Source organism: Orcinus orca, chromosome 3 (assembly GCF_937001465.1).
Source record: "Orcinus orca chromosome 3, mOrcOrc1.1, whole genome shotgun sequence".
In the NCBI taxonomy this organism is placed as follows: domain Eukaryota; kingdom Metazoa; phylum Chordata; class Mammalia; order Artiodactyla; family Delphinidae; genus Orcinus; species Orcinus orca.
Window position 1 is genome coordinate 178,898,318 of NC_064561.1, and position 15,222 is coordinate 178,913,539.

The window sequence follows — 15,222 nt, forward strand, 5'->3', positions numbered from 1 at the left end:
CAGAACATCCAGCTTCCCTGGAAAGTGCTGGCTTCCCAAGGCTCTGCCCTTGCCAAGTCCACCTTGAGGAACCAGTCCTTGTGCCTAGAGCCCATGACTCTTTAATCTTACTGATACTGAGTCCTGGGTTTCAGGGACACAGTGAGCTCTGACCAAGGAGTTCCCAGAATAAGGGCCCCATTGTCCACTTCTCTCCCTTTTGTAATTGATGGTCACAAAATGCAATAAGTAGAGGAACCCGTTTTCTTATCTTAATGTGAAGGCCCAAGAGGTAGCACATGGGTAGGTGGAGTGATAATTACTCTACACGCAAAGATAAACAGTTCCAAAGGACACATGAAACTGTAAGATTATGGGCTCCCAGTTAAATATGTCCCCCACCTGGCATACAGGCTCCCCAGACTTGCTGCGGAAGGAGAACAGAGCAGCAGCGTACCTGACGTTGGTGTGCCGCTTGACGTACAGGTTGTGAAAGTTGTTGGTGTTTTCCATTTGGCCGGCTTTGGGGCCCTGCAGCCTCTGGATGATCTCGGCTTTCATCTCCATGGCTATGTGCGCTGGCAGCAGGGACAGCAGAAGCCGCTCCTGAAACCAGGTGTGGAAGGAAGACCAAGAGATGTTACACAACCAAGGTCACAGCCAAGTATCATCTGATATCAATTCTGATTTGTAGTGGGGCTAATTTGAGGACTCTTTACAAGTTAAAATACAGATTCTAGAAATACATATTGAAAAAAATATTAAATTGTCTAAGGTCAGAGTGTGTTGTTATATTATTTATTGAGTTCTAAGCATGTCTTTTTCTATGGAGAATAAAGGAAGGCATAGTTATTTCCCTGAGGGTATTATTTATCTATTTTGATTTTAAAGTAGTGAAGCAGAAATAATATTAAAATGCCAGAAACCAGTGGTCAATCTAAGATACAAAACACTCATTTTCACCTGCTTGTTCATTTGAGAGATAAAGTACAAGCTTTATTGCACTTTTGAAAGTCAGCCCATATTCCACATTTCCTAAGCAAGAGTCACATATTTTCAAATATTTCATTTCCTCTGTGGTGACCATCCAATCCTCTTTAGTGCTTCTAAACTTTTATAAAGACAGAGTCAGGAATATTAGCTTCTGAAAAAGACATCACCTATGAGAAACTATAGGTGGGACACAAAGAAATGATAACATATGAGATTTTCTTGTATTTTTAGTCTTTAAATTCAGTATATCTTGTACACAATAGCATGCAATATTACACATACTTTAATCTGTATTTATTATAGTTAGAGTGGCAACTTTTCCATTCTCTTCAAGGAAACTATGCAATTTTTTGAGAAAAAGTATCATAGATGGCAATCTTTGCAAGTTGATATTCATCCTTGAGTGTTTTAAACATTAATCTATTACAGAAAACACCATATTCTTCAGGCATTGTGGATTTAGCTAGTGGTATTCAGTGTGTATAAACAAACATTTGTTGAATGCCAAGTTTTCTCCTTCTTCCACATTGTCTCTTTTTTTCTTTAAAAAAATTTCTTTTTGGTGGACAAAGTGGTGAGAGAGTAGAGGAAGGGGTGGGGAAGCTGAGCTTTGCTCACAGATTCACTGGTCCAGGTGTCTGTCCCCTGGGCCCACCCACAGTGCACATCACTTTGGGGCTGTTGGGAACTTCCACCAAGGGAGCAGAGGGTAGGCCAGGAGTGCATCTTGATGAAGATGAAATGACCCTCACCACAGCCCATCCCCAGCCTGACCCAGGAAGACGGGTGCAAAGTCAACAGGAGACTCAGCGTGTGCCTGTGTAAGGTCTCAGTGCATGGTAGGGAGCATTTCTCTATGAACTGGCATAACTGAGTGACGACTGTTTGTTCATTCCTTCCGTCCTTCATTAACCCAATCAGAAAACATCCATCACTGCCCATTAAATGCCAGACCCCTTGATAAGCACTAATGGTAAATGCAAAGACGAAGGGGACAGTGTCCCTAATATCATGTTGTTCATGATCCAGGAAGGGGCCCACCCACAGTGCATAGCTGTTAGATGAGGCTAGAAAGACAGGCTGGTGTTTGGAGGAAGCCACGTGCCTGGGATCTGGGAAAAGAGGGGGAGCTAATAGATGAGGAGGACCTGCTATGCACCACATGCTCCCAGGAGCCATCTTCACGTGAACCAATTGAATCAAAACAACAGCATCATCTGACTGGTATTGTTACCAACCTCCTTGCAACAGAGGCAAAAAGAAGCAGTTAGATAAAGGGCAGGGAGCTGACACTTGTCATAACACTTGTCACACACCAAAGGGAATTTTACTGGTACTTAAGAAAGTAAGAGAACACTTTTTATTTAATAATCATCTTTTCACTTTTTTGTTAAATTCCCCTTGATGTTTCCATTTAAATTAAGAAATGAAATGCAGAAATCAAAAATTTTTAATAAGGTAAATGTCCATATATACATCTGGGGAAATATAAATTAATATGAACTGTACAAAATAATGAGGCTAATGTCTGGTGTGGTCTAAAATATAACAGAATGAAATGCACAATGACAATAACACAAAAGATGAAATGGGAGTCAATGGAATAAAAATGTTCTGAGGTCCTAGAATTGTGTGAGAAGTGGCAAAATAAAGCAATTTATGTTAGACTGTAGTAAGTCAAGAATGGATGCAATTTCCACATCAGCAACAAAAAGTTTGAAAAAATGTATGACTAACAGGCTAACAGAGAAAATGGGAAAGAAATCCTTGATTAATCCAAAATAAGTCAATAAAGAAGAGTCAAAGAAAACTAAAAACAGGTGGGGCAAATAGAAACTAAACCATAAAGTGACAGTTATCAGCCTGTTGTGCCAGAAATTATATTGAAATTAATGGACTAAATATTCCAATTAATTGACTAATACTGTCAGATTGGACTGAAAAAAGACAAAATGTAACTCTAAACTACTCATAATAAACACATCTTAAATATAAGAATACAGAACTATCAGAAATTAAAAAAGATACACCAAAAAGAGATGAATTATAAAAACCTTAATAATAAAAGAAAAAGCAGTATACCTATACCAATATCAGAAAAGTACTGTAGATATTCCAGCCTTAAGGGAAAATATTGACAAGTCCACAAATTTTTTAGAACTTTTTTTTTGGTGGGGGAAATACCACTAGATTTTATTGTGGACATTGGCAATATAACCCTTATGTGGTTCCTTCCACTCAAAGAGACTGGTGGTATGAAGGGCAGTGAAGTGGGGGGCTTGTCTATTGCTTTATTTCTCAATTACTGCAGGAGTTCTTGGAAAGTAGCATTTTCCCTGCAGTTATTTGTTCAATGAATGAAAGATCTGCTGTGCATTTCATCTGGGGCACAATAAAGAAAAATCTAATTTCAAAGTGGAGACCTGGGTAGACAGTGCTTATGGTTTTTTTTTTTCTTTTTCGTTGCGGTACGCGGGCCTCTCACTGTTGTGGCCTCTCCAATGCGGAGCACAGGCTCCGGACGTGCAGGCTCAGCGGCCATGGCTTATGGGCCCAGCCACTCCGCGGCATGTGGGACCTTCCCGGACCGGGGCACGAATCCGTGTCCTCTGCATCGGCAGGCGGACTCTCAACCACAGTGCCACCAGGGAAACCCTGATTTAAAATCAGATTAATGACCTTCTTATTTTTTTTTTAAACATCTTTATTGGAGTATAATTTCTTTAAAATGATGTGTTAGTTTCTGCTTTATAACAAATTGAATCAGGTATACATATACATATGTTCCCATATCTCTTCCCTCTTGCTTCTCCCTCCCTCCCACCCTCCCTATCTCATCCCTCTAGGTGGTCGCAAAGCACCGAGCTCCTCTCCCTGTGCTATGTGGCTGCTTCCCCCTAGCTATCTATTTTACGTTTACTAGTGTATATATGTCCACACCACTCTCTTACTTTGTCCCAGCTTACCCTTCCCCCTCCCCGTATGCTCAAGTCCATTCTCTAGTAGGTCTGTGTCTTTATTCCCATCTTGCCCCTAGGTTCTTCATGACTGTTTTTTACATTCCATATATATGTGTTAGCATACGGTATTTGTTTTTCTCTTTCTGACTTCACACTGCATGACAGACTCTATGTCCATCCACCTCACTACAAATAACTCAATTTCGTTTCTTTTCAGGGCTGAGTAATATTCCATTGTATATATGTGACACAACTTCTTTATCCATTCATCTGTCAATGGACACTTAGGTTGCTTCCATGTCCTGGCTATTGTATATAGTGCTGCAAGGAACATTGTGGTACATGACTCTTTTTGAACTATGGTTTTCTCAGGGTATATGCCCAGTAGTAGGATTGCTAGGTCATATGGTAGTTCTATTTTAGTTTTTTAAGGAACCCCCATACTGTACTCCACAGTGGCTGTATCACTGTACATTACCACCAACAGTGCAAGAGGGTTCCCTATTCTCCACACTCTCTCCAGCATTTATCGTTTGTAGATTTTTTGATGATGGCCATTCTGACTGGTATGAGATGATATCTCATTGTAGTTTTGATTTGCATTTCTCTAATAATTAATGATGTTGACCATTCTTTCATGTGTTTGTTAGCAATCTGTATACATTCTTTGGAGAAATGTCTATTTAGGTCTTCTGCCCATTTTTGGATTGGGTTGTTTGTTTTTTTGATATTGAGCTGCATGAGCTGCTTGTAAATTTTGGAGATTAATCCTTTGTCAGTTGCTTCATTTGCAAATATTTTCTCCCATCTGAGGGTTGTCTTTTGGTCTCTTTCATGGTTTCCTTTGCTGTGCAAAAGCTTTTAAGTTTCCTTAGGTCCCATTTGTTTATTTTTGTTTTTATTTCCATTTCTCTAGGAGGTGCATCAAAAAGGAACTTGCCTGATTTATGTCATAGAGTATTCTGCCTATGTTTTTCCTCTCAGAGTTTGATAGTTTCTGGCCTTACATTTAGGTCTTTAATCCATTTTGAGCTTATTTTTGTGTATGGTGTTAGGGAGTGATCCAATCTCAGACTTTTATATATACCTGTCCAGTTTCCCAGCACCACTTATTGAAGAGGCTGTCCTTTCTCCAGTGTACATTCCTGACTCCTTTATCAAAGATAAGGTGACCATATGTGCGTAGGTTTACCTCTGGGTTTTCTATCCTGTTCCATTGATCTGTCTTTCTGTTTTTGTTCCAGTACCATACTGTCTTGATTACTGTAGCTTTGTAGTATAGTCTGAAGTCAGGGAGCCTGATTCCTCCAGCTCCGTTTTTCATTCTGAAGATTGCTTTGGCTATTCGGGGTCTTTTGTGTTTCCAAACGAATTGTGAAATTTTTTGTTCTAGTTCTGTGAAAAATGCCAGTGGTAGTTTGATAGGGATTGCATTGAATCTGTAGATTGCTTTGGGTAATATAGTCATTTTCACAATGTTGATTCTTCCAATCCAAGAACATGGTATATCTCTCCATCTATTTGTATCATCTTTAATTTCTTTCATCAGTGTCTTATAATTTTCTGCATACAGGTCTTTTGTCTCCTTAGGTAGGTTTATTCCTAGATATTTTATTCTTTTTTTTGCAATGGTAAATGGGAGTGTTTCCTTGATTTCACTTTCAGATTTTTCATCATTAGTGTATAGGAATGTAAAGATTTCTGTGCATTAATTTTGTATCCTGCTAATTTACCAAATTCATTGATTAGCTCTAGTAGTTTTCTGGTAGCATCTTTAGGATTCTCCATGTATAGTATCATGTCATCTGTAAAAAGTGACAGCTTTACTTCTTCTTTTCCAATTTGGATTCCTTTTATTTCTTTTTCTTCTCTGATTTCTGTGGCTAAAACTTCCAAAACTATGTTGAATAAGAGTGGTGAGATTGGGCAACCTTGTCCTGTTCCTGATCTTAGTGGAAGTGGTTTCAGTTTTTCACCACTGAGGATGATGTTGGCTGTGGGTTTGTCATATATGGCCTTTATTATGTTGAGGAAAGTTCCCTCTATGCCTACTTTCTACAGGGTTTTTATCATAAATGGGTGTTGAATTTTGTCAAAAGCTTTCTCTGCATCTATTGAGATGATCATGTGGTTTTTCTCCTTCAATTTGTTAATATGGTGTATCACATTGATTTCTTTGCATATATTGAAGAACCCTTGCATTCCTGGGATAAATCCAACTTGATCATGGTGTATGATCCTTTTTCATGTGCTGTTGGATTCTGTTTGCTCGTATTTTGCTGAGGATTTTTGCATCTATGTTCATCAGTGATATTGGCCTCTAGTTTTCTTTCTTTGTGACATCTTTGTCTGGTTTTGGTATCAGGGTATGGTGGCCCGTAGAATGGGTTTGGGAATGTTCCTCCCTCTGCTATAGCATGGAAGAGTTTGAGAAGGATTAGTTGTTAGCTCTTCTCAAAATGTTTGATAGAATTCGCCTGTGAAGCCATCTGGTCCTGGGCTTTTGTTTGTTCGAAGATTTTTAATCACAGTTTCAATTTCAGTGCTTGTGACTGGTCTGTTCATATTTTCTATATCTTCCTGGTTCATTCCCAGAAGGTTGTGCATTTGTAAGAATTTGTCCATTTCTTCCAGGTTGTCCATTTTATTGGCATAGAGTTGCTTGTAGTAATCTCTCATGGTCTTCTGTATTTCTGAAGTGTCAGTTGTTACTTCTCCTTTTTCATTTCTAATTCTATTGATTTGAGTCTTCTCCCTTTTTTTCTTGATGAGTCTGGCTAATGGTTTATCAGTTTTGTTTATCTTCTCAAAGAACCACTTTTATTTTTACTGATCTTTGCTATTGTTTCCTTCATTTCTTTTTCGTTCATTTCTGATCTGATCTTTATGATTTCTTTCTGCTAACTTTGGGGGTTTTTGTTCTTCTTTCTCTAATTGCTTTAGGTGTAAGTTTACATTGTTTATTTGAGATGTTTCTTGTTTCTTAAGGTAGGATTGTATTGCTATAAACTTCCCTCTTAGAACTGCTTTTGCTGCATCCCATAGGTTTTTGGTCATCGTGTTTTTATTATCATTTGTTTCTAGGTATTTTTTGATTTCCCCCTTGATTTCTCAGTGATCTGTTGGTTATTAATTAGTGTATTGTTTAGGCTGTATGTGTTTTTATTTTTTACAGATTTATTCCTGTAATTGAGATCTAGTATCATAGCATTGTGGTCGGAAAAGATATTAGATACGATTTCAATTTTCATAAATTTACCAAGGCTTGATTTGTGACCCAAGATATGATCTACCCTGGAAAATATTCCATGAGCATTTGAGAAGAATGTGTATTCTGTTGTTTTAGGATGGAATGTCCTATAAATATCAATTAAGTCCATCTTGTTTAATGTACCATTTAAAGCTTGTTTTTCCTTATTTATTTTCATTTTGGATGAACTGTCCATTGGTGAAACTGGAATGTTAAAGTCCCCTACTTTGATGGTGTTACTGTCGATTTCCCCTTTTATGGCTCTTAGTATTTGCCTTATGTATTGAGGTGTTCCTATGTTGGGTGCATAGATATTTACAGTTGTTATATCTTCTTCTTGATCCCTTGATCATTATGTACTGTCCTTCTTTGTGTCTTGAACAGTCTTTGTTTTAAAGTCTATTTTGTCTGATATGAGAATTGCTACTTCAGCTTTCTTTTGATTTCTATTTTCATGGAATATCTTTTACCCTACTCTCACTTTTAGTCTTTATATGTCCCTAGGTCTGAAGTGGGTCTCTTGGAGACAGCATATATACAGGCCTTGTTTTTGTATCCATTCAGACAGTCTATGTCTTTTGGTTGTAGCATGTAATCCATTTACATTTAAGGTAATTATCGATATGTATGTTTCTATTACCATTTTCTTAATTGTCTTGGGTTTGTTATTGTAGGTCTTTTCCTTTTCTTGTGTTTCCTGCCTAGAGAAGTTCCTTTAGCATTTGTTGTAAAGCTGGTTTGGTGGTGCTGAACTCTCTTAGCTTTTGCTTGCCTGTAAAGGTTTCAACTTCTCCATCAAATCTGAATAAGATCCTTGCTGGGTAGAGTAATCTTGGGTGTAGCTTTTTCTCCTTCATCCCTTTAAATATGTCCTGCCACTCCCTTCTGGCTTGCAGAGTTTCTGCCGAACGATAGCTGTTAACCTTATCGGGATTCCCTTGTGTGTTATTTGTTGTTTTTCCCTTGCTGCTTTTAATATGTTTTCTTTGTATTGAATTTTTGAAAGTTTGATTAATATGTGTCTTGGTGTGCTTCTCCTTGGATTTATCCTGTATTGGACTCTCTGTGCTTCCTCGACTTGATTAACTATTTCCTTTCCCATATTACGGAAGTTTTCAACTATAATCTCTTCAAATATTTTTCTCAGTCCCTTTCTTTTTCTCTTCTTTAACTGTGACCCCTATAATTCGAATGTTGGTGCGTTTAATGTTGTCCCAGAAGTCTCTGAGATTGTCCTCAAGTCTTTTCATTCTTTTCTCTTTATTTGGCTCTGCAGTAGTTATTTCCACTATTTTATCTTCCTGGTCACTTATCTGTCCTTCTGCCTCAGTTTTTCTGCTATTGATCCCTTCTAGAGAATTTTTAATTTCATTTATTGTGTTGTTCATCGCTGTTTGTTTGCTCTTTAGTTCTTCTAGGTCCATGTTAAATGTTTCTTGTATTTTCTCCATCCTGTTTCCAAGATTTTGGATCATCTTTACTATCATTATTCTGAATTCTTTTTCAGGTAGACTGCCTACTTCTTCATTTGTTAGGTCTGGTGGGTTTTTGCCTTGCTCCTTCATCTGCTGTGTGTTTCTCTGTCTTCTCATTTTGCTTAACTTACTGTGTTTGGGGTCTCCTTTTCGCAGGCTGCAGGTTCGTAGTTCCTGTTGTTTTTGGTGTCTGTCCCCAGTGGCTAAGGTTTGTTCAATGGGTTGTGTAGGCTTCCGGGTGGAGGGGTCTAGTGCCTGTGTTCTGGTGGATGAGGCTGGATCTTGTCTTTTTGGTGGGTAGGTCCAAGTCTGGTGGTGTGTTTTGGCATGTCTGTGGCCTTATTATGGGTTTAGGCAGCCTGTGTGCTTATGTATGGGTTTGTGTTCCTGTCTTGCTAGTTGTTTGGCATAGGGTATCCTGCACTGTAGCTTGCTGGTCATTGAGTGGAGCTGGGTCTTGGCGTTGAGATCAAGCTCTCTGGGAGATTTTCGTTGTTTGATATTACGTGGAGCTGGGAGGTCTCTTGTGGACCAGTGTCCTGAACTTGACTCTCCCACCTCAGAGTCACAGCCCTGATGCCTGACTGGAGCACCAAGAGCCTGTCATTCACACGGCTCAGAATAAAAGTGAGAAAAAGAAAGAAAGAAAGAAAGAAGAAGATAAAATAAAATAAAATAAAGTTATTAAAATAAAAAAATATTTTTTTTAAATTTAAGTAATAAAAAACTTTTATAAAAAGGAAAGAAGGAACGAAGAGAGCTGCCAAACCGAAAACCAAATCCACCAATGATAACAAGTGTGAAAAACTGTACTAAAAAAATACCCCAAAAACGGACAGACAGAATCCTAGGGCAAATGACAAAAGCAATGCTATAGAGATAGAATCACACACAGAAGCATCCACATACACACAAAAAGAGGAAAAGGGGAAAATATATATATATCGTTGTTCTCAAAGTCCACCTCCTCAGTTTGGGATGATTCGTTGTCTATTCAGGTTTTCCACAGATGCAGGGTACATCAAGTTGATTGTGGAGCTTTAATCTGCTGCTCCTGAGGCTGCGGGGAGGGATTTCCCTTTCTCTTCTTTGTTCGTACAGCTTCTGGGGCTCAGATTTGGATTTGGACCCGCCTCTGCGTGTAGGTCCCCAAAGGGCGTCTGTTCTTTGCTCAGACAGGACAGGGTTAAAGGAACAGCTGCTTCGGGGGCTCTGCCTCACTCAGGCCGGGGGGATGGAGGGGTACGGAGTGCGGGGTGAGCCTGCAGTGGCAGAGGCCCGCATGACATTGCACCAGCCTGAGGCGCGGCATGCGTTCTCCCGGGGAAGCTGTCCCTGGATCCCGGGACCCTGGCAGTAGCAGGCTGCACAGGCTCCCTGGAAGGGAGGTGTGGAGAGTGACCTGTGCTCGCACACAGGCTTCTTGGTGATGGCAGCAGCAGCCTTAGCTTCTCATGCCCGTCTCTGAGGTCTGTGCTGTTAGCCGCGGCTCGCGCCCGTCTCTGGAGCTCCTTTAAGCAGCGCTCTTAATCCCCTCTCCTCGCGCACCAGGAAACAAAGAGGGAAGAAAAAGTCTCTTGCCTCTTCGGCAGGTCCAGACTTTTCCCCGGACTCCCTCCCGGCTAGCCGTGGTGCATTAGCCCCCTGCAGGCTGTGTTCACGCCGCCAACCCCAGTCCTCACCCTGGGATCCAACCGAAGCCCGAGCCTCAGCTCCCAGACCCGCCCGTCCCGGCAGGTGAGCAGACAAGCCTCTCGGGCTGGTGAGTGCCAGTCGGCACCGATCCTCTGTGAGGGAATCTCTCTGCTTTGCCCTCCGCACCCCTGTGGCTGTGATCTCCTCTGTGGCTCTGAAGCTTCCCCCCTCCGCCACCCGCAGTCTCTGCCCGCGAAGGGGCTTCCTAGTGCGTGGAAACCTTTCCTCCTTCAAAGCTCCCTCCTACTGGTGCAGGTCCCGTCCCTATTCTTTTGTCTCTGTTTATTCTTTTTTCTTTTGCCATGCCCAGGTACGTGGGGAGTTTGTTGCCTTTTGGGAGGTCTGAGGTCTTCTGCCAGTGTTCAGTAGGTGTTCTGTAGGAGTTGTTCCACGTGCAGGTGCATTTCTGGGGAGGAACGTGATCACCACATCTTACTCTTCTGTAATTGAGATCAGAAGCTCCACCCTAATGACCTTCTTGGTCATAAATACCAGGCCTGGGCAAAATCTGGATCAGTGATTTTCATACAAAGGGAAATTTAACTACTCTGCAAAATAACGCAGTGATTACTTTGGGTTTTTCTCTCTGGCAGACAATGATACTGTTGGTATGGGAGAGGTGTGAAAGACTCATTCAGGGGAAGGGGAGACCCCAGCTTCACATCAGCAGGCTGCATCCAAGGAAAAAGAGAACATTCGAAGTGTCTCCTGGTTGGAAAATGGTTGGTAAACATTGGCAACCACTTGAAATAGAAATTTGATTTGATTTGTATTCTGAGCTCGAATTCCCTTCTGTTATTCTCCAAATTTCATTAATGATCTAACAATATAGCAGCATCATGTTAGCTCAAAGGTGACAAGGTGAGTTCAAATTTTGGACTAGAGCAAAATGTGTGAGACTTCTCTGCATGCGGACGGGGCCAAGATAAGCAAAAGCAGGAGGATGGAAAATAACTGAGTCAAAAATAGAGTAAGAAATCAAGTAATGTTTTGGTTTGTCAACAGAACAAGTGACCCCAGAAATATGGAGCCACTTAGAACTCAGATTACCAAGAAATTACTAATGACGTGAAAAATAGACGTCCATATCTTAAAACTTAGAAGACAGGCTGTGTCCTTGTTACACACAAATTGAGAATTCAATACATTTGGTTGATGATCTAGTGTCTATACAATTCTGCTCCCTCTCTGATCTCAGAACCCCCATGGAAAGACAGTGGAATTTATTTTTAAAATCAATGGCACTTTACTACCTTTTGTAAATCTTAATACAAAGAGCTGTTCCATCATCTACTCATCTTTCGCTACCCACCTGACAAATACATCTATTTGCCACTTATTGTCATTTTTCTGTGTTTTGGCTTCCATGACCAACCAGATGGTTAGACATTTGGGAAGTCTGAAGGTCATAAAACATGTGATACATCCAAGGAACTACTTAGACAACAAGACAACAGACTTTGTCCCTTAAAGTTTGGAACTGAATTATGCTAATGTTGCATTCACTTAACTCTATTCTGGTAGCTATTGAACACACTGTACGTACTGAGTAACCCTGTATGGGATGATCTCTGTTTCTCTTTCTGTTTATTGATCAGTGTATTGCATCACTGGATGTGAGGTCAAAATATTATAAAGGGCTCATAATGTTCAAAATCTATTTAAACAAAGAGAGGAAACCTGTTGAGGAAAGTATGAGCTGCTGTCAACAAAATCAGAAGACCTGTCTGGTCACCCTCTCAGACATGATCAAAGCAGTCGCAGATGGGAGCAAAAGGAGGCATGTTACTGGGAGTGCCATCAAATCTCTGTCATAAAGCAAGTAGATACTGAATACAAATTTGTTAACTTCGAAAAGAGTGACAAGAAGTGTTGGCACGTAGGAATAACAGATTATGAATCTGGTCTAGGCTATCTGTTTAGAAATCTCAATGGAATCTGTGTCTACAGCGATGTCTGATGATTAGCTTAAGTAGATTAAAACCAATTTTGTACCTTCTGATGGGTGATGGAAGAGTCAAGGGCTAAGAAAAAACAAAACGCATAAGGTCACAATGCTTAGTTGACATCGTTCTGCATTATTACCATGTGATGATAACCTGAGTGTCCACGTGGATTCGGTGCAGTCAGTCGACTCTCCCAATGTTTATATTCATTTCTAGTTATGCTTTCTGGAGCCGATGTTGTCGGTGTCCTAACCATATTCCTTCTGCCTTCCTTGGAGGTCATCTGAAGCCTGTTCCTTTCTAAATCTACAGTTTCCTGTGCCTCAACCAATGAGAAAGTAATTGGTGGATATTAAAAAAAAAATCATTTATAAAATGATGGATAAATACCCCAGTTTCTGCACCCACACCCCTCAGTGGGCAGGTCTGAGCATCTTCCACACTTCCCTTGGAGAGTCTCCAGATGCACTGAGCCCCTGTTTCCAGTTGCTCCTTTCAGGAGCTGGAGAAGGACCCTCCCTGGTCCACTCACGCTGCCACCTGGGACCACTTCCCAACTAAATGTCCACACCCACATACTTGCCTTAGGGCTGCTTGGGGCAAACCTAACTGAGACATTTCTAAACATCTTCTCTCTTCTGCTTACATTCTGTAATAAGAATACATTAAACCCCAAAGCACACAGAGCCAGCTTTTCCTGAAAGACAGATTTTATGAACAAAAAAGATGAATCAAATATAGTAATTCTCTTTCATGCCCATAACTTCATTTAATAACCAAATGTAAACCATGATCTTCATTTTAGCCCCACATGTAGACAGATGACTGGTTTTTTATAGGTAGTTTGAAAAGTACAGGAAATCAACTCCATATGCTGTGCAAACCAAATTTTTCTTTTTGTGTGTGTGTTAAGAATTTGTGTGAAGGTTGAATGGAATAAAGATTTTGGTAACAGCCAACCAGCCTAAGGAAAGGACCCATGGCTTCTCCACTATCATGTGATTCTGGTACCATTGGTGGATGGCAAGACCTGTGATCAGAGTCCATGGACAGGATCCATGCTCTGGGGTCTGCACATCTCCTCTTGGTGATCACAGAATTGGGTATTGGGGTAAGCCTTAAATAAAAGCCTGTACTCAAATGTGGTAAATCAAGTCACTTTAAAATATGTCTTTCTTCCATTATAAAATGCTTTGCTCTGAAAGAAAAGCCCAATATTATGGGACACATGATAAATTTCAACTCAGTTCATAATCTGACAAGGTTAATATTTCCATTAATATTTCAGCTTTTTGCTAATATAGCTGTGTACCCTGCCAAATTATCTGAAAGCAACACACAAACTTCAGTGTTTAATATACTGGATATGATTTAGCTACATTACCTCCAAATACATTGGAGGAATTTCTTAAGGGGACTTTTGGAAAATCAAGCTGTCACAAAACTGATTGATATACACCATTGCTATTTCTTTCTCTTGCTACAAAAGATTGTCTACATACAGAGAATCTGGATAATTCCAGACTATTCAAAGGTTATCCAGTGAACAGCTTGACCTTGGTTTGAGAGTTCCATTTTAACACAACCCTTTGTTTCCTAGAACTTGTTCTTTTAAATTGTGCCTCTGAGAAAAGCTACAGAGCTCGTAAATTTCAACGTACTACTGCTCAAAATTCAGGACACTCTGCACTCCAAAGCATTTCTCATATAATGAAACAAAGCAGATATTTAACTTTATATTTATGCTACTTTTGAGATTATTTTGGTTGATAGGAAAATCCAATTTAAGCAAAGATAATTTGTACTTAAATTATGAGCTAAGATATAGAGATGTACATTATATCTTGTTCCTGCATTAAACCATGCATGTAATAAATATTTAAACCTGCTGTATTTTTCAAAAGGGAGGATGACAGGGCCATGTTTTTTTTTTTATAAGAATTAAAATTTTTTTCTCTTTCCAAATTCTTATTTCTATTTAGTTCTTATTTTAAGTGCAATTCAATTACATCAGGATGCCAAAAAAATTCAATAAACAGAAGGGATATTGTTATGTATTTTTCTTCTCCCAATAGAAAGTAGCTACCAGAAGAAACAGACACCAGATCCCTAAGCAGCCACTGTGTTACACGTGGTGCTGAGGAGACAGATGATGTTATTCAATATTTTCCTGCAGTATAAAAGGACCAGGTATCCACTAAAAGTCAAATGCTGAAAACTCTGTACTTGGAAAATACCTGTCAGGGATGTGCATATATATCAGTATCTTCCCTCAGCTGTATCTTCTCTTGAAGCAAGCTTCATGCTTGCAGGTCTCTGAGAAGAAGCATCCTCCACTGGCACCAACCTCTATCACTTGCACATCTCTGAAGATAAGGTCTAGTAACAACTGTTATTGCCACTGTTTCTTGTTATAAAATTTAGTTTCTTTCTCTTAGGTCCATCTTTAGAAACTTTGCTTTACATCAATCAAATCAGAACACATTTAATACTCTTACTATTTGAGAGGCCTTGCTTTATCTTTCTTTGACTTTTACAAAAAAGTCAGTAGTCATATTTATGTATGATAGAAAGTAGCAGTACTTTAGAGTAGAAACAGCACCTAGGTAAGAGTATATGCGAGTCCTTCCCTTTCTCTGTCACTACATAGAAGACCTCAATTAAATCAATCCAGCCTAAGACTATACTTTCAGGGATCATTTCTATAGATAACAGATGGCGAAAATCTCCCAGAGATCTCCATCTCAACACCAGCACCCAGCTTCACTCAAAGACCAGCAAGCTACAGTGCTGGACACCCTATGCCAAACAACTAGCAAGACAGGAACACAACGCCACCCATTAGCAGAGAGGCTGCCTAAAATCATAATAAGTCTACAGACACCCCAAAACACACCACCAGATGTGGACCTGCCCACCAGAAA

The 15,222-nt window shown here is 39.9% G+C and overlaps 1 protein-coding gene across 1 annotated transcript in view; it reads right to left on the reverse strand.

Moving 5' to 3' along the window:
• The window catches only part of ADCY2 (adenylate cyclase 2), a 433,799-nt gene that overhangs the window by 139,885 nt on the left and 278,692 nt on the right, over positions 1-15,222 (reverse strand). The window contains exon 5 of the mRNA XM_004274498.4: positions 437-585. Coding sequence (XP_004274546.1) covers positions 437-585 — 149 coding nt within the window. The remainder of the gene's footprint in view (positions 1-436; positions 586-15,222) is intronic.